We start from the raw sequence: 22,230 nt of genomic DNA, 5'->3' as shown, positions 1-22,230 counted from the left end.
AAGGCTTCAGAAGCGTCTTGTAAATCAATGGAACCGAACACAGACTTCAGGAAGGCTTCAGAAGCGTCCTGTAAGTCAACAGAACCGAACACAGACTTCAGAAAGGCTTCAGATCCGTCCTGTAAGTCAACGGAACGGAACACAGACTTCAGGAAGGCTTCAGAAACGTTTCGTAAGTAATCAGAATCTGAAACAGGTTTCAGAATACTTCAGTTTACACCTCGAAGTCTTTGGTCTTGTCCATACTGTATTGACCCCCTCATGTAACATGTCCTTGGTCGTCCTGTGTGTAGCAAAGTGTTGCACAATGCTGACCACGTCTCGTGTACACATACAGGAGGAGGCGCCAGAGGCTGGGCGTATGGCCAGACCCGTCCTCGTACTCGAACACAACGGAGGTGGTCGTCCTCCTCCATTGGGCGACAGCGGAGGTGGTCGTCCTCCAACACTGGACGACAACAGAGATGGTCGTCCTCGAACACTGGGCGACAACTTGGAAGGTCGTCCTCGAACACTGTGCGACGGCGGAGGTGGTCGTCCTCCAACATTGGGCGACAACAGGGATGGTCGTCCTCCAACACTGAACGACAACGGAGGTGGTCGTCCTCCAACACTGGGCGACAACAGGGTTGGTCGTCCTCGAACACTGGACGACAACAGGGATGGTCGTCCTCGAACACTGGACAACTTGGAAGGTCGTCCTCGAACACTGGACGACAACATGGATGGTCGTCCTCGAACACTGGACGACAACTTGGAAGGTCGTCCTCGAACACTGGACGACAACTTGGAAGGTCGTCCTCGAACACTGAGCCACAACATGGAAGGTCGTCCTCGAACACTGGACGACAACTTGGAAGGTCGTCCTCGAACACTGGCTTCTCACAGGGTAACAAGGACCAGCTGCCACAGATCTTACATTGACGGAACACTCCACAAATCTTCTATATTTCATCTCTTCCTTGTGTTAGATCCTTCATTAGAATTAGATCCTTCATTAGAATTAGATCCTTCATTAGAATTAGATCCTTCATTAGAATTAGAACCTTCCCAAATTGGTCTTAGAATCTTCTATATTTCATCTCTTCCAAGTGTTAGATCCTTCATTAGAATTAGATCCTTCATTAGAATTAGATCCTTCATTAGAATTAGATCCTTCATTAGAATTAGATCCTTCATTAGAATTAGAACCTTCCTTCCCTAATTGGTCTTAGAATCTTCTATATTTCATCTCTTCCAAGTGTTAGACCCTTCATTAGAATTAGATCCTTCATTAGAATTAGATCCTTCATTAGAATTAGATCCTTCATTAGAATTAGAACCTTCCCAAATTGGTCTTAGAATCTTCTATATTTCATCTCTTCCAAGTGTTAGATCCTTCATTAGAATTAGATCCTTCATTAGAATTAGATCCTTCATTAGAATTAGATCCTTCATTAGAATTAGATCCTTCATTAGAATTAGAACCTTCCCAAATTGGTCTTAGAATCTTCTATATTTCATCTCTTCCAAGTGTTAGATCCTTCATTAGAATTAGATCCTTCATTAGAATTAGATCCTTCATTAGAATTAGATCCTTCATTAGAATTAGAACCTTCCTTCCCTAATTGGTCTTAGAGCCTTTGAACCCTCCCTTCCCCCCCCCCCCCCCCCCCCCCCCACGTAGCCTTAGAACCTAGCCTGAACCTCAAAAATAACTTTTGTTATTGTTTATATTTGTGTTCTGCATTTTGTTATTGTTTATGTTTATGTTCTGCGTTTTGTTATTGTTTATGTTTATGTTCTGCGTTTTGTTATTGTTTATGTTTGTGTTCTGCGTTTTGTTATTGTTTATGTTTGTGTTCTGCGTTTTGTTATTGTTTATGTTTATGTTCTGCGTTTTGTTATTGTTTATGTTTGTGTTCTGCGTGTTGTTATTGTTTATGTTTGTGTTCTGCGTTTTGTTATTGTTTATGTTTGTGTTCTGCGTTTTGTTATTGTTTATGTTTGTGTTCTGCGTTTTGTTATTGTTTATGTTTGTGTTCTGCGTTTTGTTATTGTTTATATTTGTGTTCTGCGTTTTGTTATTGTTTATGTTTATGTTCTGCGTTTTGTTATTGTTTATGTTTGTGTTCTGCGTTTTGTTATTGTTTATGTTTATGTTCTGCGTTTTGTTATTGTTTATGTTTGTGTTCTGCGTGTTGTTATTGTTTATGTTTGTGTTCTGCGTTTTGTTATTGTTTATGTTTGTGTTCTGCGTGTTGTTATTGTTTATGTTATTCTGTTGTTGTTGTTGTTGTGCAGGAGTCCGGGAGGAGTGACCAGCGCGTGAGGGAAGTCGTGTACGCGCGTGAGGAGGAGGAAGTTCGTGGGGGAGGAGGGAGTCAGGTCAAGAAGAACATATCCAGTTTGAGGAGCGAGGTTAGACGCATCATTGAAGCGAAGCAGCAAATCCAGTCCAATCTCATTAGGAGCCAGGTTCGAGTCTGGGAGAGATTTTTAGTTAAGGGTGTGGGTGGGTGGGGGGGAGAGGGTTGTGGTTGTGTGAGAGTGTGGTGGTGGTAGTTGTGGTGGTGGTGGTGTGGTTATGGTAGACAGGTTGGTGGTGTTGTGGTAGAGAGGTGTGTGGTTGTGGTGGTGGTGTTGTGGTAGAGAGGTGTGTGGTTGTGGTGGTGGTGTTGTGGTAGAGAGGAGTGTGGTTGTGGTGGTGGTGTTGTGGTAGAGAGGTGTGTGGTTGTGGTGGTGGTGTTGTGGTAGAGAGGAGTGTGGTTGTGGTGGTGGTGTTGTGGTAGAGAGGTGTGGTTGTGGTGGTGGTGTTGTGGTAGAGAGGAGTGTGGTTGTGGTGGTGGTGTTGTGGTAGAGAGGTGTGGTTGTGGTGGTGGTGTTGTGGTAGAGAGGTGTGTGGTTGTGGTGGTGGTGTTGTGGTAGAGAGGTGTGTGGTTGTGGTGGTGGTGTTGTGGTAGAGAGGAGTGTGGTTGTGGTGGTGGTGTTGTGGTAGAGAGGTGTGTGGTTGTGGTGGTGGTGTTGTGGTAGAGAGGAGTGTGGTTGTGGTGGTGGTGTTGTGGTAGAGAGGAGTGTGGTTGTGGTGGTGGTGTTGTGGTAGAGAGGTGTGTGGTTGTGGTGGTGGTGTTGTGGTAGAGAGGTGTGGTTGTGGTGGTGTTGTTGTGGTAGAAAGGAGTGTGGTTGTGGTGGTGGTGTTGTGGTAGAGAGGTGTGGTTGTGGTGGTGGTGTTGTGGTAGAGAGGTGTGTGGTTGTGGTGGTGGTGTTGTGGTAGAGAGGTGTGGTTGTGGTGGTGTTGTGGTGGTAGAGAGGTGTGGTTGTGGTGGTAGTGTTGTGGTAGAGAGGTGTGTGGTTGTGGTGGTGTTGTTGTGGTAGAGAGGTGTGTGGTTGTGGTGGTAGTGTTGTGGTAGAGAGGAGTGGTTGTGGTGGTAGTGTTGTGGTAGAGAGGTGTGTGGTTGTGGTGGTGTTGTTGTGGTAGAGGTGTGTGGTTGTGGTGGTAGTGTTGTGGTAGAGAGGTGTGTGGTTGTGGTGGTGTTGTTGTGGTAGAGAGGTGTGTGGTTGTGGTGGTAGTGTTGTGGTAGAGAGGAGTGGTTGTGGTGGTAGTGTTGTGGTAGAGAGGTGTGTGGTTGTGGTGGTGTTGTTGTGGTAGAGAGGTGTGGTTGTGGTGGTAGTGTTGTGGTAGAGAGGTGTGTGGTTGTGGTGGTGTTGTTGTGGTAGAGATGTGTGTGGTTGTGGTGGTGTTGTTGTGGTAGAGAGGTGTGGTTGTGGTGGTGGTGTAGTGGTAGAGAGGTGTGTGGTTGTGGTGGTGTTGTTGTGGTAGAGAGGTGTGGTTGTGGTGGTGGTGTAGTGGTAGAGAGGTGTGTGGTTGTGGTGGTGTTGTGGTAGAGAGGTGTGTGGTTGTGGTGGTGTTGTTGTGGTAGAGAGGTGTGGTTGTGGTGGTAGTGTTGTGGTAGAGAGGTGTGTGGTTGTGGTGGTGTTGTTGTGGTAGAGAGGTGTGGTTGTGGTGGTAGTGTTGTGGTAGAGAGGTGTGTGGTTGTGGTGGTGTTGTTGTGGTAGAGAGATGTGGTTGTGGTGGTGTTGTTGTGGTAGAGAGGTGTGTGTTTGTGGTGGTGGTGTTGTGGTAGAGAGGTGTGTGGTTGTGGTGGTGGTGTTGTGGTAGAGAGGTGTGGTTGTGGTGGTGTTGTTGTGGTAGAGAGGTGTGGTTGTGGTGGTGTTGTTGTGGTAGAGAGGTGTGTGGTTGTGGTGGTGGTGTTGTGGTAGAGAGGTGTGGTTGTGGTGGTGTTGTTGTGGTAGAGATGTGTGGTTGTGGTGGTGTTGTTGTGGTAGAGAGGTGTGTGGTTGTGGTGGTGTTGTTGTGGTAGAGAGGTGTGTGGTTGTGGTGGTGTTGTGGTAGAGAGGTGTGTGGTTGTGGTGGTGTTGTTGTGGTAGAGAGGTGTGTGGTTGTGGTGGTGTTGTTGTGGTAGAGAGGTGTGGTTGTGGTGGTGTTGTTGTGGTAGAGAGTTGTGGTTGTGGTGGTAGTGTTGTGGTAGAGAGGTGTGTGGTTGTGGTGGTGTTGTGGTAGAGAGGTGTGTGGTTGTGGTTGTGTTGTGGTAGAGAGGTGTGTGGTTGTGGTGGTGTTGTTGTGGTAGAGAGGTGTGTGGTTGTGGTGGTGGTGTTGTGGTAGAGAGGTGTGTGGTTGTGGTGGTGGTGTTGTGGTAGAGAGATGTGTGGTTGTGGTGGTGTTGTTGTGGTAGAGAGGTGTGTGGTTGTGGTGGTGTTGTTGTGGTAGAGAGGTGTGTGGTTGTGGTGGTGATGTTGTGGTAGAGAGGTGTGTGGTTGTGGTGGTGGTGTTGTTGTGGTAGAGAGGTGTGTGGTTGTGGTGGTGTTGTTGTGGTAGAGAGGTGTGTGGTTGTGGTGGTGTTGTTGTGGTAGAGAGGTGTGTGGTTGTGGTGGTGGTGTTGTGGTAGAGAGGTGTGTGGTTGTGGTGGTGTTGTTGTGGTAGAGATGTGTGGTTGTGGTATAGTGTGGTGGTTGTGACAGAGAGTGGTGGTTGTAATAGAGATGTGTGGTTGTGGTATAGAGTGGTGGTTGTGACAGAAAGTGGCGGTTGTGGTAGAGAATTGTGGTTGTCAAGGCGAGATGTAGATATGGTCGATAGTTGTGGTTGTGGTCGAGAGTTGTGGTTGTGGGAGAGAATTGTGGCAGCTGTAGGTCATGGAAGGGAGTTGTATCTATATCACAACATTGTGGTTGTGGGTTATGGTTGTGGTATGAGTCTGTGGCAGAGCTGGAGCGCTGTGGTGGTTGTGGTGAGTTGTGGTTGTGGGAGAGAGCTGGCTGGGGTTGTGACCGAGTTGTGGCGAACAGTTTCTATTGACAGCAAACAATTCCTAGCTGTAACAAAAAGGTAATCACGAAAAGTAATTTAAAGTAATCATGAAAAGTAATTTAAAGTAATCATGAAAAGTAATTTAAAGTAATCACGAAAAGCAATCACAAAAACTAATCAAAAAGTAATCACAAAAAGTAATCAAAAAGTAATCACAAAAAAACTAATTACAAAAGGTAATCAGGAAGTCATCACAAAAATAATCAAAAAGTAATCACAAAAGTAAAAAAGTAATCACAAAAGGTAATCAATAAAAGTAATCGCAAAAGGTAATCACAAAGTCATCAAAAAGTAGTCACAAAAGGTAATCAAGAAAAGTAATCACAAAAGGTAATCGAGAAAAGTAATCACAAATGTAATCAAAAAGTAATCACAAAATGTAATCACAACCGTCTGCCAATCCCTGCTAGGATGCGTTAAAGCAGCAGGTGAAGGACCTGAAGGGCAGGATGGAGGAGCAGGAGCGTCTGTGGGCGGAGGAGCGAGCCAACAAGGAGGGCGCCATCCTATCCCAGAAGACCCAGATAGACAGGATGGCCAGGGAGTTGAAGAAGCTTGGGACCCCCCCACATCCTAGCCATGTAGAGGTAAGGATCCTCCCACATCCTAGCCATGTAGAGGTAAGGACCCTTCCACATCCTAGCCATGTAGAGGTGAGGACCCTCCCTCATCCTAGCCATGTAGAGGTAAGGACCCTTCCACATCCTAGCCATGTAGAGGTAAGGATCCTCCCACATCCTAGCCATGTAGAGGTAAGGACCCTCCCACATCCTAGCCATGTAGAGGTAAGGATCCTCCCACATCCTAGCCATGTAGAGGTAAGGATCCTCCCACATCCTAGCCATGTAGAGGTAAGGATCCTCCCACATCCTAGCCATGTAGAGGTAAGGATCCTCCCACATCCTAGCCATGTAGAGGTAAGGATCCTCCCACATCCTAGCTATGTAGAGGTAAGGATCCTCCCACATCCTAGCCATGTAGAGGTAAGGACCCTCCCACATCCTAGCCATGTAGAGGTAAGGATCCTCCCACATCCTAGCCATGTAGAGGTAAGGACCCTCCCACATCCTAGCCATGTAGAGGTGAGATCCCTCCCACATCCTAGCCATGTAGAGGTAAGGACCCTCCCACATCCTAGCCATGTAGAGGTAAGGACCCTCCCACATCCTAGCCATGTAGAGGTAAGGATCCTCCCACATCCTAGCCATGTAGAGGTAAGGACCCTCCCACATCCTAGCCATGTGGAGGTAAGGATCCTCCCACATCCTAGCCATGTAGAGGTAAGGACCCTCCCACATCCTAGCCATGTAGAGGTGAGGACCCTCCCACATCCTAGCCATGTAGAGGTAAGGACCCTCCCACATCCTAGCCATGTAGAGGTAAGGACCCTCCCACATCCTAGCCATGTAGAGGTAAGGACCCTCCCACATCCTAGCCATGTAGAGGTGAGGACCCTCCCACATCCTAGCCATGTAGAGGTGAGATCCCTCCCACATCCTAGCCATGTAGAGGTAAGGACCCTCCCACATCCTAGCCATGTAGAGGTAAGGACCCTCCCACATCCTAGCCATGTAGAGGTGAGGGTCATCATCATCTACATCTCCCTCATGAACTGAAGGGGTTCTTGACCCGTAACGACCATCCAAACCTCAGCGAACGACCCCAACAAGAAGGCATTTCACCTGACCCGCCACCGACATCAGAGATCCCTCGTCCCTTAGTTGCAGTAACACTTGCCACCAACTCTCTCTGACACAAGAGATCCCTCGTCCCCTAGTTGCAGTAACACTTGCCACCAACTCTCTCTGACACAAGAGATCCCTCGTCCCTTGGTTGCAGTTGGCACACATCAACAATGGGCTCATTCGGGCTCGTATGGGACCTACCACAAGAATGGCCCATCCCAATCAGTGTTTGTGTAAACACTGAATGTTTCCCTATTTAATAACCCCATTTTCTATTGTGTATATTTGCTCTTCATATCTCCAGTTTTTTTATATCATCATCATTAATGTCATTTGATAATTAAACAGCAAGACATCCTACCCTACACAGGATACCTTAAGGAAACAGGTGAAGGACCTTACCATTAGGATGGCGGAGCAGGAGCGTCAGTGGGAGGAAGAGCGAGCCAACATGGAGGGCGCCATCCTGTCCCAGAAGACCCAGATAGACAGGATGGCCAGGGAGCTGAAGGACTCTGGTTACCGCTCAAATCCTAGCAATGTGGAGGTAAGTCTTATATTAATTTAGTTATCCCTTTAAATTCTCATTTTTTTTTTGAAGAACATCGTTTTCTATCATTTCTGTAACTACTGGTGTTATCCAACATATACACATACATACATACAAATATCCATACACAGACATATACATAATATACACATGCACATATTCATACTTGTTTGTATTCATCCATTCCCGGCGCTACCCTGCCCCACAGCAAACAGCATCGCTACTCCCTGCTTCAGCGAGGTAGCGCCAGGAAAACATAAAAAAGGCCACATTCGTTCATTCAGCCTCCAGCTGTCATGTGTAATGCACCGAAACCACAGCTCCCTTTCCATATTCAGGACCCAAAGACCTTTCAATGGTTTACCCCAGACGTTTTACATGCTCTGGTTCAGTCTAGTGACAGCACGTCGACCCCGGTATACCATATCGTTCCAATTCACTCTATTCCTTGCAAGCCTCTCACCCTCTTGCATGTTCAGGCCCCCATCGCTCAAAATCTTTTACACTCCATCCTTGTACCTCCAATATGGTCTCCCACTTCTCCTTGTTCCCTCCACCTCTGACACGTACATCCTCTTGGTCAATCTTTCCTCCAATATTTCTCCATTCAAAGTTACAACACAGCTAACTTGTCCCTCAACCCTACTGTACCTAATAACCTTGCTCATATTCACATTTACTCTCAACTTTCTCCTTTCACACACTTTTCCAAACTAAGTCACCAACTTCTGCAGTTTCTCACCCGAATCAGCCACCAGCGCTACATCATTAGCGAACAACATCTGTCTCACTTCCCATACCCTCTCATCCCCAATTGACTACATACTTGCCCCTCTCTCCAAAACTCTTGCATTCACTTCCCTAACAACCCCATCCAAAAACAAATTAAACAACCTTGGGGATATCACACCAGTGTACAACTCCCTCTCCGTACAGTACAAGAGATGGGCCCCCACCAGTGTACAACTCCCTCCCCGTACAGTACAAGAGATGGGGCCACCACCAGTGTACAACTCCCTCCCCGTACAGTACAAGAGATGGGGCCCCCACCAGTGTACAACCCCCTCCCCCGTATAGTACAAGAGAAGGGGCCCCCACCAGTGTACAACTTCCTCCCCGTACAGTACAAGAGATGGGGGCCTCACCAGTGTACAACTCCCTCTCCGTACAGTACAAGAGATGGGGCCCCCACCAGTGTACAACTCCCTCCCCGTACAGTACAAGAGATGGGGGCCCACCAGTGTACAACTCCCTCACCGTACAGTACAAGAGATGGGGCCCCCACCAGTGTACAACTCCCTCCCCGTACAGTACAAGAGATGGGGGCCCACCAGTGTACAACTCCCTCACCGTACAGTACAAGAGATGGGGCCCCCACCAGTGTACAACCCCCTCCCCCGTATAGTACAAGAGAAGGGGCCCCCACCAGTGTACAACTCCCTCACCGTACAGTACAAGAGATGGGCCTCCACCAGTGTACAACTCCCTCCCCGTACAGTACAAGAGATGGGGCCCCACCAGTGTACAACTCCCTCCCCGTACAGTACAAGAGATGGGCCCCCACCAGTGTACAACTCCCTCCCCGTACAGTACAAGAGATGGGGCCCCCACCAGTGTACAACTCCCTCCCCGTACAGTACAAGAGATGGGCCCCCACCAGTGTACAACTCCCTCCCCGTACAGTACAAGAGATGGGCCCCCACCAGTGTACAACTCCCTCCCCGTACAGTACAAGAGATGGGGCCCCCACCAGTGTACAACTCCCTCCCCGTACAGTACAAGAAATGGGGGCCTCACCAGTGTACAACTTCCTCCCCGTACAGTACAAGAGATGGGGCCCCCACCAGTGTACAACTCCCTCCCCGTACAGTACAAGAGATGGGCCCCCACCAGTGTACAACTCCCTCCCCGTACAGTACAAGAGATGGGCCCCCACCAGTGTACAACTCCCTCCCCGTACAGTACAAGAGATGGGGCCCCCACCAGTGTACAACTCCCTCCCCGTACAGTACAAGAGATGGGGCCCCCACCAGTGTACAACCCCCTCCCCCGTATAGTACAAGAGAAGGGGCCCCCACCAGTGTACAACCCCCTCCCCGTACAGTACAAGAGATGGGGGCCCCACCAGTGTACAACAGTGTACAGCAAGGTATCCAAGTAACATTTTCGTTGAAGGGAACGTATCAAAGCTATTTTTTCTAACTTTCAGTATACAAGCAAGTTATTCTCACCACTAATCACTAACCATATCTTGTAAGAAGAGAGCTAACAACCCATTCTTACCGCTAAACATGACTACGGGAGCTAACAAGCTATCCTAATCACCAGAAGAAGCTAACAAGCAATTCTCTTCACCAAGGAAAGCTAACAACCCATTCTAATCACCATGTGAAGCTAACAAGCTATCCCAATCGCCAGGCGAAGCTAACAACCCATTCTAAACACCATGTGAAGCTAACAAGCAATTCTAATCAACAGACGAAGCTAACAACCCATTCTAATCACAAAGTGAAGCTGACAAGCTATCCCAATCGCCAGGCGAAGCTAACAAGCAATTCTCATCGCCAGGCGAAGCTCAAGGAGCAGATCCAGGAGCTGGCGGAGAAACTCGAGCGCGAGCAACACCTCCATGGACGAATGAGGGCGAGCTTGGAGGCCGAGGTCTCCTCCTTGAAGCTACAACTCGAGGAGAAGAAACGAGAGATGGGACAGAGGAGATTTGGCACCTCGTCCTCCACCACAACGGTGACCTATCTCCACCCGCTATCTTTGGCTATCTATGGCTATCTTGTCTCCAATCTGGCCTCCCTGCTATACTAACACGGATCTAACTCACTATAGATTAATACACCCAAGTTTGATCCCCCTTCCCCCCATCCCCCTTCATTTTCCCCCCATCATTTACCTTCACTAACTCAACACGTATTATTCAAACTGTAGCTAACCTTCAATTATATTGTATTTCTCGATGATAGAATTCCTTTCCCATCCTATGAATCCTTCTATTAATTTCTATATGTCATTTTCGAGCTGCTGTGGACGTGTTATTTATAGAATCATCATCTAATTAACTTTCCATCATCTGTGATTCTTAAGATCTTCCAATGCTGTCTATGATGATCTTCCAATCCTGTCTATGATGATTTTCCAATCCTGTCTATGATGATTTTCCAATCCTGTCTATGATGATTTTCCAATCCTGTCTATGATGATTTTCCAATCCTGTCTATGAATTAGCTTAATCCTTGTGGCACGCCACTTCTTACGTCCAGCCATTCTGAACTTTGACTATCACAAATAGTAATGATAATGATAATAATGATAATAATGATAATGATGATAGGCATAATAATGATAATTATGATAATCATAATGATAATGAATATAATAACAACAACAACAACAACAATAATAATAATAATAATAATAATAATAATAATAATAATAATAATAATAATAATAATAATAATAACAATGATGATGATGATTATAATGATAATGGTAATAATGATAATCATAATCATAATAATAATGATAATAATAATAACAATAATAACAATAATAATAATAATAATAATAATAATTATTATAATGGTAATAATGATAATTATTATAATTGTTTTCAGAAAACGTTTTCTTCAGTTCTTCCTCAACCAGGCAACACAAGCTACATCAACTCCATTATACAGTGTCTCTTTAACATCAACACCCTACGAGTCTACTTCATACAAGGGGAATATAAGTATGTACATAAGTAAGAACTGTAGTACACTTATAAAATAAGAAATGGATTAATATATGGTTGGCGTTCCTAGTCATACATTCACTTGCCGCCCAGGGTCAAGTTTGGCATAGGTTCGAATCCTGGTTGCGACAGTCAGTCCACAGTCAACCTAGCTGTTCATCGTCCACCCTTAAGGGTTGGTCGATACATTGGGTACCTGGCGCTACCTCGCTGAAGCAGGGGGTAGCGATGCTCTTTCCTGTGGGGCTGGGTAACGCCGAAAATGGATGAAGGCAAGCAAGTATGAATATGTACACGTGTATATATGTATATGTCTGTTGGACCAGTGACTCATTCATACATAGCTCCAGTGACTCACTGCCTCAGTATACATACCAGTGATTTATTCATACATAGCCCTAGTGACTCACTATTACAGTATACATACCAGTGACTCATTCATACATAGCTCCAGTGACTCACTGCCTCAGTATACATACCAGCGACTCATTCATACATAGCTCCAGTGACTCACTGCCTCAGTAGATGGATACAATTCATCTGACTCAAGTCAATAAGGTATGGTCAAGGGATGGGGGGAGGAAGATATATATATCTATTTATATGTATATATATATATATATATATATATATATATATATATATATATATATATATATATATATATATATATATATATATATATAGCTCAATAAATGTGAATAAGAGCAAGGTTGTTAGGTACAGTAGGGTTGAGGGACAAGTCAATTGGGAGGTAAGTTTGAATGGAGAAAAACTGGAGGAAGTAAAGTGTTTTAGATATCTGGGACTGGATCTGGCAGCGGATGGAACCATGGAAGCGGAAGTGGATCATAGGGTGGGGGAGGGGGCGAAAATTCTGGGTGCCTTGAAGAATGTTTGGAAGTCGAGAACATTATCTCGGAAAGCAAAAATGGGTATGTTTGAAGGAATAGTGGTTCCAACAATGTTGTATGGCTGCGAGGCGTGGGCTATGGATAGAGTTCTGAGCAGGAGGATGGATGTGCTGGAAATGAGATGTTTGAGGACAATATGTGGTGTGAGGTGGTTTGATCGAGTAAGTAATATTAAGGTAAGAGAGATGTGTGGAAATAAAAAGATTGTGGTTGAGATAGCAGAAGAGGGTGTTTTGAAATGGTTTGGGCACATGGAGAGAATGAGTGAGGAAAGATTGACCAAGAGGATATATGTGTCAGAGGTGAAGGGAACGAGGAGAAGTGGGAGACCAAATTGGAGGTGGAAAGATGGAGTGAAAAATATTTTGAGTGATCGGGGCCTGAACATGCAGGAGGGTGAAAGACGTGCAAGGAATAGAGTGAATTGGAACGATGTGGCATACCGGGGTTGACGTGCTGTCAGTGGATTGAACTAGGGCATGTGAAGCGTCTGGGGTAAACCATGGCAAGTTCTGTAGGGCCTGGATGTGGAAAGGGAGCTGTGGTTTCGGTGCATTATTGCATGACAGCTAGAGACTGAGTGTGAACAAATGGGGCCTTTGTTGTCTTTTCCTAGCGCTACCTCGCACACATGAGGGGTGAGGGGGTTGTTATTTCATGAGTGGCGAGGTGGCGATGGGAATGAAAAAAGGCAGACAGTATGAATTATGTACATGTGTATATAAGTATATGTCTATGTGTGTATAGATATGTATACGTTTGAGATTAATAGGTATGTATATGTGCGTGTGTGGACGTGTCTGTATTTTGATGTGTATGTGGGCGGGTTGGGCCATTCTTTCGTCTGTTTCCTTGCACTACCTCGCTAACGTGGGAGACAGCGACAAAGCAAAATAGAAATAAAAATAATATATATAGGTGAGAGAGAGAGAGAGAGAGAGAGAGAGAGAGAGAGAGAGAGAGAGAGAGAGAGAGAGAGAGAGAGAGAGAGAGAGAGAGAGAGAGAGAGAGAGAGAGAGAGAGAGAGAGAGAGAGAGAGAGAGAGAGAGAGAGAGAGAGAGAGAGAGAGAGAGAGAGAGAGAGAGAGTCTCGTCCAAGAACTTTTCTCTACGACTGAGTCAATCCTTACTCCGCTTCTGATGGCAGCGCATCCCCGAAGTTAGAAGAGCCCCATAGAAAAAGGGGGTGGGGGTGGGGGGTTCCTAAGGCTACAAAAGATAAGGATAAAGATAAGATATTATTGTGGTTTCTTGCTTAGATAATGTTCTCACTGGCGCACGACTCCTCGCCCGTTTCTCGAACGCATTGTCCTTCGCCCAGATGTTCGACAGTATTGAAGGCATCCTAGTGTTCCTACCTCCCGTTTTCTCCTTCAGGAAGGACCTGAATAGGGCCAGTCCACAGCGGGGTCATGTGGCCATGTCCGTGGCTGAAGTCTTTCGGGCCATCGATACGGGGGCAAGAATCTACGACGCCATGAGCAACTTCAAGGTGAGGTGTCGAACCCCTCACATTCGTGTTCCATGTGTTAGGATCACGTCAATCTGGTCTATCCATTTTCATCGAGATGGTCACTCTATAACCACAAGCCATGATATGACCCCCAACGTGATGACTTCAGGAAGTTTCAGAACGACCTGGTTCAGTCCATTGATAGCACGTCGACCCCCGTATACCACCTCGTTCCAATTCACTCTATCCCGCTCAAGCCTTCCCGCCTCTCCCGCATGTTCATGCACTGATCAGTTAAATCTTTTTCACTCCTTCCATCTCCAATATAATATTCCCTTCTCCGTGTCCCTTTCCATTTCTGAAATGTATCATCTTTGTCAACTCTCCCCACGCATTTCTCTGCCTGGGAAAACCATTTTAGCACACCCTCTGTAACTTTCTAAACCACACTCACTTTATTACCCTCTCATTACTTACTCGATCAAACTACCTCACACCACATATTGTCCTCAAACATCTCATATCCAGCACATCCATCCTCCTCCGCACAACCATATTTATAGCTCACGCCTCGCAACCATATAACATTGTTGGGACCACTATTCCTTCAAACATACCTTTCTTTGCTCTCCAAGATAATGTTCTCGCCTTCCACACATTTTTCAACGCTCTCAGAACTTTCGCCCCCCCCCCCCACCACCACCCTATGATTCACTTCCGCTTCCATGGTTCCATCCGCTGCCAAATCCACTCCCGGATATCTAAAACACTTCACTTCCTTCAGTTTTTCTCCACTCAAACTTACCTCCCAATTGACTTGTCCTTCAACCCTACTGTACCTAACTTTCTCCTTTCACGCACTTTTCCAAACTCGGTCATCAGCTTCTGCATTTTTTCTCTCGAATCAGCCACCAGTGATGTATCACTGGAGAACAACTGACTCACTTCCCAAGCTCTCTCATCCACAACAGACTGCATACTCACCACTCTCTCCAAAACTTTTACATTTACCATCCTAACCGCCCCCTCCATAGACAAATCAAACAACCATGGAGGCATCACACACCCCTGCCGCAAACCGACATTCACTGGGAACCAATCACTCTCGTCTCCTCCTACTCGTACAACTACCATACATCCATGGTAACACCATTTCACTGCTTCTAACAACTTACCTCCCACACCATATACTCTTAATACCTTCCAAAGAGCATCTCTATCAACCCTATCATATGCCTTCTCTAGATCCATGAATGCTACATACAAATCCATTTGCTTTTCTAAGTATTTCTCACATACATTCTTCAAAGCAAACACCTGATCCACACATCCTCTACCACTTCTGAAACCACACTGCTCTTCCCCAATCTGATGCTCTGTACATGCCTTCACCCTCTCAATCAATACCCTCCCATATAATTTCCCAGGAATACTCAACAAACTTATACCTCTGTAATTTGAGCACTCACTCTTATCCCCTTTGCCTTTGTACAATGGCACTATGCATGCGTTCCGCCAATCAGGCACTTCACCATGAGCCATACATACACTGAATATCCTCACCAAGCAGTTAACAACACAGTCACCCCCTTTCTTAACAAATTCAACTGCAGTACCATCCAACCCCGCCGTCTTTCCGGATTTCATCTTCCTCAAAGCTTTCACTACCTCTTCGCTCTTAACCAAACCATTCTCCCTGCCCCTCTCACTTTGCACACCACCTCGAACAAAACACCCTATATCTGCCACTCTATCATCAAACTCATTCAACAAACCTTCAAAATACTCACTCCATCTCCTTCTTACTTCATCACTGCCTGTTATCACATCCACCCTTGCCCGCTTCACCGATGTTTCCATTTGTTCTCTTGTCTTACACATGTTATTTACTTCCCTATATCTAAATTTCTAAAAAGGGGAAACAGAAGAAGGAGTCAAGCGGGGAGAGCTCATCCTCCTCGAAGGCTCAGATTGGGGTGTCTAAATGTGTGTGGGTAACCAAGATGAGAAGAAAGGAGAGACAGGGAGTATGTTTGAGGAAAGGAACCTGGATGTTTTGGCTCTGAGTGAAACGAAGTTCAAGGGTAAAGGGGATGAATGGTTTGGAAAAGTCTTGGGAGTAAAGTCAGGGGTTAGTGAGAGGGCAAAGCTAAGGAAGGAGTAGCATTACTCCTGAAGCAGGAGCTGACGGAGTGTGTGATAGACTGTAAGAAAGGATATTTTAGACTGATGTGGGTAAAACTGAAAGTGGATGGAGAGAGATGGGTGAGTATTGGTGCCTGTGCACCTAGTCATGAGAAGAAAGATATTGAGAGGCAAGTGTTTGGGAGCAGCTGGGTGAGTGTGTTAGCAGCTTTGATGCACGAGACCGGGTTATAGTGATGGGTGATTTAAATGCAAAGGTGAGTAATGTGGCAGTTGAGGGAATAATTGGTGTACATGGGGTGTTCAGTGTTGTAAATGGAAATGGCGAAGAGCTTGTGGATTTGTGTTGAGAAAAAGATTGGAGACTGGGAATACCTGGTTTGATAAGAGAAATATACATAAGTATACATATGTGAGTAGGAGAGATGGTCAAAGGGCATTATCAAAACAATTGTTAATTGATAGGCATGTAAAAGAGAGACTTTTGGATGCTAATGTGCTGAGAGGGGCATCTGGAGGGATGTTTGATCATTATCTTGTGGAGGCGAAGGTGAAGATGTGTAGAGGTTTTCAAAAAAAAGAGAGAATGTTGGGGTGAAGAGAGTGGTAAGAGTAAGTGAGCTTGGAAATGAGACTTGTGTGAGGAAGTATCAGGAGAGATTGGGTGTAATGGCACGTATGATCCTTCTTCTGCTTTGGAAGTCTTACTGAAACTCTTCCAAGCCATGTCCATATCATTTTCTTGGACGACATCATCCCAGGTTTTCTTGTTACGAGCAATGAGAACATAGTTGGGATCCGCAGGTGTCAGACTTTGGCAAAGTTTTCACGTCTCCTCATCTTGACCAACGTTCCAGAGACATTAGAATGATTGGAATAAAGCCATTGTTACTCTCCAGTACTAATTTGAGTTTTCTCTGATGACACCCTGACCTTGGGACTCTCCAACACTATCATGATCCCATTACTGCCATGGTCTTCTCCAACACTATATATGGCCCATAGAGGTCTTCTCTCTTTCTCTCACATGGTCCTCTCCAACATATTATAAACCATTATGGTCTTCTCCAACACCACATATGGACCACATGGGGTCCTCTCTCTCACACAGTGTCACCAACCATGGTCTTCTCCATCATATCATAAACCAGTATGGTCTTCTCCAACACTATATAAACGACCAAAGTCCTCCCTAACCTTATCGCAGGCCTCTCCAACATACCATAGTCATCCCCAACATTATGATTGTCCTCTCCAACAGCGAGTGGTGGAGAGCAACGAGAGGGTGTTCCAGCTCAAACCTCACCCAAGAGCACATGACCTCCTGTCATGCCTACTGACCTGGCTGCACAATGACCTGACGAAGGTGAGTCTACCTACTGAGGAAGGTGAGTCTACCTACTGAGGAAGGTGAGTCTACCTACTGATGAAGGTGAGTCTACCTACTGAGGAAGGTGAGTCTACCTACTGATGAAGGTGAGTCTACCTACTGACGAAGGTGAGTCTACCTACTGAGGAAGGTGAGTCTACCTACTGATGAAGGTGAGTCTACCTACTGACGAAGGTGAGTCTACCTACTGAGGAAGGTGAGTCTACCTACTGATGAAGGTGAGTCTACCTACTGATGAAGGTGAGTCTACCTACTGATGAAGGTGAGTCTACCTACTGATGAAGGTGAGTCTACCTACTGAGGAAGGTGAGTCTACCTACTGACGAAGGTGAGTCTACCTACTGAGGAAGGTGAGTCTACCTACTGATGAAGGTGAGTCTACCTACTGAGGAAGGTGAGTCTACCTACTGATGAAGGTGAGTCTACCTACTGAGGAAGGTGAGTCTACCTACTGAGGAAGGTGAGTCTACCTACTGATGAAGGTGAGTCTACCTACTGACGAAGGTGAGTCTACCTACTGAGGAAGGTGAGTCTACCTACTGACGAAGGTGAGTCTACCTACTGAGGAAGGTGAGTCTACCTACTGACGAAGGTGAGTCTACCTACTGAGGAAGGTGAGTCTACCTACTGATGAAGGTGAGTCTACCTACTGACGAAGGTGAGTCTACCTACTGAGGAAGGTGAGTCTACCTACTGATGAAGGTGAGTCTACCTACTGATGAAGGTGAGTCTACCTACTGATGAAGGTGAGTCTACCTACTGAGGAAGGTGAGTCTACCTACTGATGAAGGTGAGTCTACCTACTGATGAAGGTGAGTCTACCTACTGATGAAGGTGAGTCTACCTACTGACGAAGGTGAGTCTACCTACTGAGGAAGGTGAGTCTACCTACTGATGAAGGTGAGTCTACCTACTGAGGAAGGTGAGTCTACCTACTGATGAAGGTGAGTCTACCTACTGATGAAGGTGAGTCTACCTACTGATGAAGGTGAGTCTACCTACTGAGGAAGGTGAGTCTACCTACTGATGAAGGTGAGTCTACCTACTGAGGAAGGTGAGTCTACCTACTGATGAAGGTGAGTCTACCTACTGATGAAGGTGAGTCTACCTACTGAGGAAGGTGAGTCTACCTACTGATGAAGGTGAGTCTACCTACTGATGAAGGTGAGTCTACCTACTGATGAAGGTGAGTCTACCTACTGATGAAGGTGAGTCTACCTACTGATGAAGGTGAGTCTACCTACTGATGAAGGTGAGTCTACCTACTGAGGAAGGTGAGTCTACCTACTGACGAAGGTGAGTCTACCTACTGACGAAGGTGAGTCTACCTACTGATGAAGGTGAGTCTACCTACTGATGAAGGTGAGTCTACCTACTGATGAAGGTGGGTCTAACTATCCATTGTTGAAGTAGATTTGTAAACAATATTATGTACGATTCTACCGTCATTACGACGCCATTTGGTGATAACGAGAACTTGTTCGCTTTCAAGGAACAGGACAGAAGACAGCAAGAGCTTCAGGTGGACGGGAAGATACCGTCTGTCATCTCCTGTCTCTTCCATGGCCTGATGGAGTCTGTCATCTACTGTCCACGCTCGGGAAGAGTCGTCTCCAGAGCCAGGGAACTCTTCGACACTTTATCCCTGGCCGTACACGGAGACCAGACGCCCTCCCTGCAGGTGATGTGTTCTTCCCCAGGGTATGGTGGGGTATCTTGGGTCCTCTTCTGTTTCTTTGCTTCGCTGTTTCTCTCTTGCTTCCTCCATATCTCTCTCTCCAATGGCCGTCTGTTTAAGTGTCTCTGCTTCTCTCTCTCTCTCTCTCTCTCTCTCTCTCTCTCTCTCTCTCTCTCTCTCTCTCTCTCTCTCTCTCTCTCTCTCACTTCCCGAGTGTGGGGATGTGGGATGGAGAGTGTATGTAACAAAGTACGAATACAATTGACTATTCTTTTAGCCTCAAGGGTCGTATACCGTCGTGTTCAAGGGTCGTATACCGTCGTGTTCAAGGATCGTATACCGTCGTGTTCAAGGGTCGTATACCGTCGTGTTCAAGGGTCGTATACCGTTGTGTTCAAGGGTCGTATACCGTCGTGCTCAGGGGTCATACCGTCGTGTTCAAGGGTCGTATACCGTCGTGTTCAAGGGTCGTATACCGTCGTGTTCAAGGGTCGTACCGTTTGCTCAAGGGTCGTACCGTGGTGTTCAAGAGTCGTACCGTTGTGCTCAAGGGTCGTACCGTTGTGTAGTCGTGTTCGAGGAGCGTACCGTTGTGTTCAAGAATCGTACCATCGTTGTCAAGGGTCGTATCATCGTGGCCAAGAGTCGTACCGTCGTGCTTAAGGGTCGTACCGTCGTGTTTAAGGAGATAAACGACCACATTCATGTTGCAGGAAGTCCTGAACGACCACTTCCAGCCTCGAGAGGTGGATGAGTGGGCGTGCCAACATTGCGGACGACCCCACACATGTGTCCACGCCCAGAAGTTCCTGAGCCTACCTCGGCTCCTTGCCATACACTTCTACAGGTACGACCTGCTTATATCTTCTATAAGTACGACCTGCTTAAATCTTCCATTGGTACGACCTGCTTATGTCCTCTGCATGTACGACCTGCTTATATCTTCTATAGGTACGACCTGCTTATATCTTCTATAGGTAGACCTGCTTATGTCCTCTACATGTACGACCTGCTTACATCTTCTATAGGTACGACCTGCTTATATCTTCCATAGCTACGACCATCCTATACCTTCTATAGGTACGACCTGCTAATATCTCCTATAGGTACGACCTGCTAATATCTCCTATAGGTACGACCTGCTAATATATCCTACAGGTACGACCTGCTCATATCTCCAACATTATCTCTCTCACTTTTCCATAGTTAATCATAAAACTTAATTAGAAAGCTGGTAAGAAAGACAGAGACGAGATAACTTGGTAAACCAATTATAAACATTATAATTATCAATTAATGATGATAACTTTTCTCCAGGGAAATAGATATGATCCTAATAGATGGTAATTGATGATGGAAATTGTTGTCCAGGTACAGTGGTGGTGGCAGGAGCAACTTGTCCAATGACAGCAAGACCCATGTTATGTTTCCACCCATCACACTCTCTCTACATCAACACGTAGTCAACAGAGATAAAGAGTAAGTCTTGTGTCAACATATATCTTCACTATGATTAAACCAACAACCATTTTATCACCCTCAATCATAAGTCTTGTGTTAACATATATCTTCACTATGATTAAACCAACAACCATTTTATCACCCTCAATCATAAGTCTTGTGTTAACATATATCTTCACTATGATTAAACCAACAACCATTTTATCACCCTCAATCATAAGTCATGTGTTAACATATATCTTCACTATGATTAAACCAACAACCATTTTATCACCCTCAATCATAAGTCTTGTGTTAACATATATCTTCACTATGATTAAACCAACAACCATTTTATCACCCTCAATCATAAGTCATGTGTTAACATATATCTTCACTATGATTAAACCAACAACCATTTTATCACCCTCAATCATAAGTCTTGTGTTAACATATATCTTCACTATGATTAAACCAACAACCATTTTATCACCCTCAATCATAAGTCTTGTGTTAACATATATCTTCACTATGATTAAACCAACAACTATTTTATCACCCTCAATCATACTTCCCTCCTGTCCAAGAAGTTGTTTTTCTCTCTATCTTGGTGAGGATCGTGCAGCTCTCGAGGAACTACCCACGTCCACCAGAACGGACCATAGCTCAGAGAATGTTTGTACACAGAGCAAGAGAAATGGACAGTAAGTTATCAGTGTATGAAGGGTGTTAAGATATGGAGAAATGGTATCTATAGTGTTGTGATGATGGGTGATGTGTGTGAAGCGTAATCAGGTGAATTTGACTCATGTTTGTGTGGGTAGTGTGGTGTTTGATGCGTTTATTTATATTTCATATATTGTACTTTGTCATTGTCTTTCACGCTAGCGAGGTGGCGCAAGCGAACAGACGAAAGAATGGCCCAACCCACCCACATACACATGTATATACATGCATGTCCACATACAGCACATATACATACCTATACACTTCACCATATACATATATATACATACACAGACATGTACATATATACACAAGTACATAAATCATACTTGCTGCCTTTATCCATTCCCGTCACCACCCCGCCTAACATGAAAAGACAACCCCCCTCTCCCCGCATGTGCGCGAGGTAGCGCTAGGAAAAGACAACTAAGACCACATTTGTTTACACTCAGTCTCTAGCTGTCATGTATAATGCACTGAAACCACAGCTCCCTTTCCACATCCAGGCCCCACACAACTTTCCATGGTTTACCCCTACACGCTTCAGATGCCCTGGTTCAATCCATTGACAGCACGCCGACCCCGGTATACCATATCGTTCCAATTCACTCTATTCCTTGCACGCCTTTCACCCTCCTGCATGTTCGGGCCCCGATCACTCAAAACCTTTTTCACTCCATCTTTCCACCTCCAATTTGGTCTTCCACTTCTCGTTCCCTCCACCCCTGACACATATATCCTCTTCGTCAATCTTTCCTCACTCATTCTCTCCATGTAACCAAACCATTTCAAAACACCCTCTTCTGCTCTCTCAACCACGCTCTTTTTATTTCCACACATCTCTCTTACCCTTACGTTACTTACTCGATCAAACCACCTCACACCACACATTGTCCTCAAACATCTCATCTTCAACACATCTACCATCATTCGCACAATCCTATCTATAGCCCACGCCTCGCAACCATTTAACATTGTTGGAACGACTATTCCTTCAAACATAGCCATTTTTGCTTCCTGAGATAAAGTTCTCTCCTTCCACACATTTTCCAACGCTCCGAAAACTTTCGCCCCCTCCCCCACCCTGTGACTCACTTCCGCTTCCATGGGTCCATCCGCTGTCAAATCCACTCCCAGATATCTAAAACAGCTTCACTT

At 45.6% G+C, this 22,230-nt stretch overlaps 1 protein-coding gene across 1 annotated transcript in view; it reads left to right on the top strand.

The window, feature by feature from the left end:
* Window positions 1-22,230, top strand: part of LOC139762958 (uncharacterized) — a 34,164-nt gene that overhangs the window by 7,003 nt on the left and 4,931 nt on the right. The window contains exons 4-14 of the mRNA XM_071688283.1: window positions 338-889; window positions 2,284-2,457; window positions 5,758-5,934; window positions 7,403-7,579; window positions 10,151-10,327; window positions 11,209-11,324; window positions 13,618-13,732; window positions 17,100-17,204; window positions 18,721-18,909; window positions 19,620-19,753; window positions 20,278-20,385. Coding sequence (XP_071544384.1) covers window positions 338-889; window positions 2,284-2,457; window positions 5,758-5,934; window positions 7,403-7,579; window positions 10,151-10,327; window positions 11,209-11,324; window positions 13,618-13,732; window positions 17,100-17,204; window positions 18,721-18,909; window positions 19,620-19,753; window positions 20,278-20,385 — 2,024 coding nt within the window. The remainder of the gene's footprint in view (window positions 1-337; window positions 890-2,283; window positions 2,458-5,757; window positions 5,935-7,402; window positions 7,580-10,150; window positions 10,328-11,208; window positions 11,325-13,617; window positions 13,733-17,099; window positions 17,205-18,720; window positions 18,910-19,619; window positions 19,754-20,277; window positions 20,386-22,230) is intronic.

This window comes from Panulirus ornatus, chromosome 45, assembly GCF_036320965.1.
Source record: "Panulirus ornatus isolate Po-2019 chromosome 45, ASM3632096v1, whole genome shotgun sequence".
Taxonomy (NCBI): Eukaryota; Metazoa; Arthropoda; class Malacostraca; order Decapoda; family Palinuridae; genus Panulirus; species Panulirus ornatus.
The sequence above is the reverse complement of the archived record's forward strand: the minus strand, read 5'-3'. Positions and strand labels throughout refer to the sequence as shown.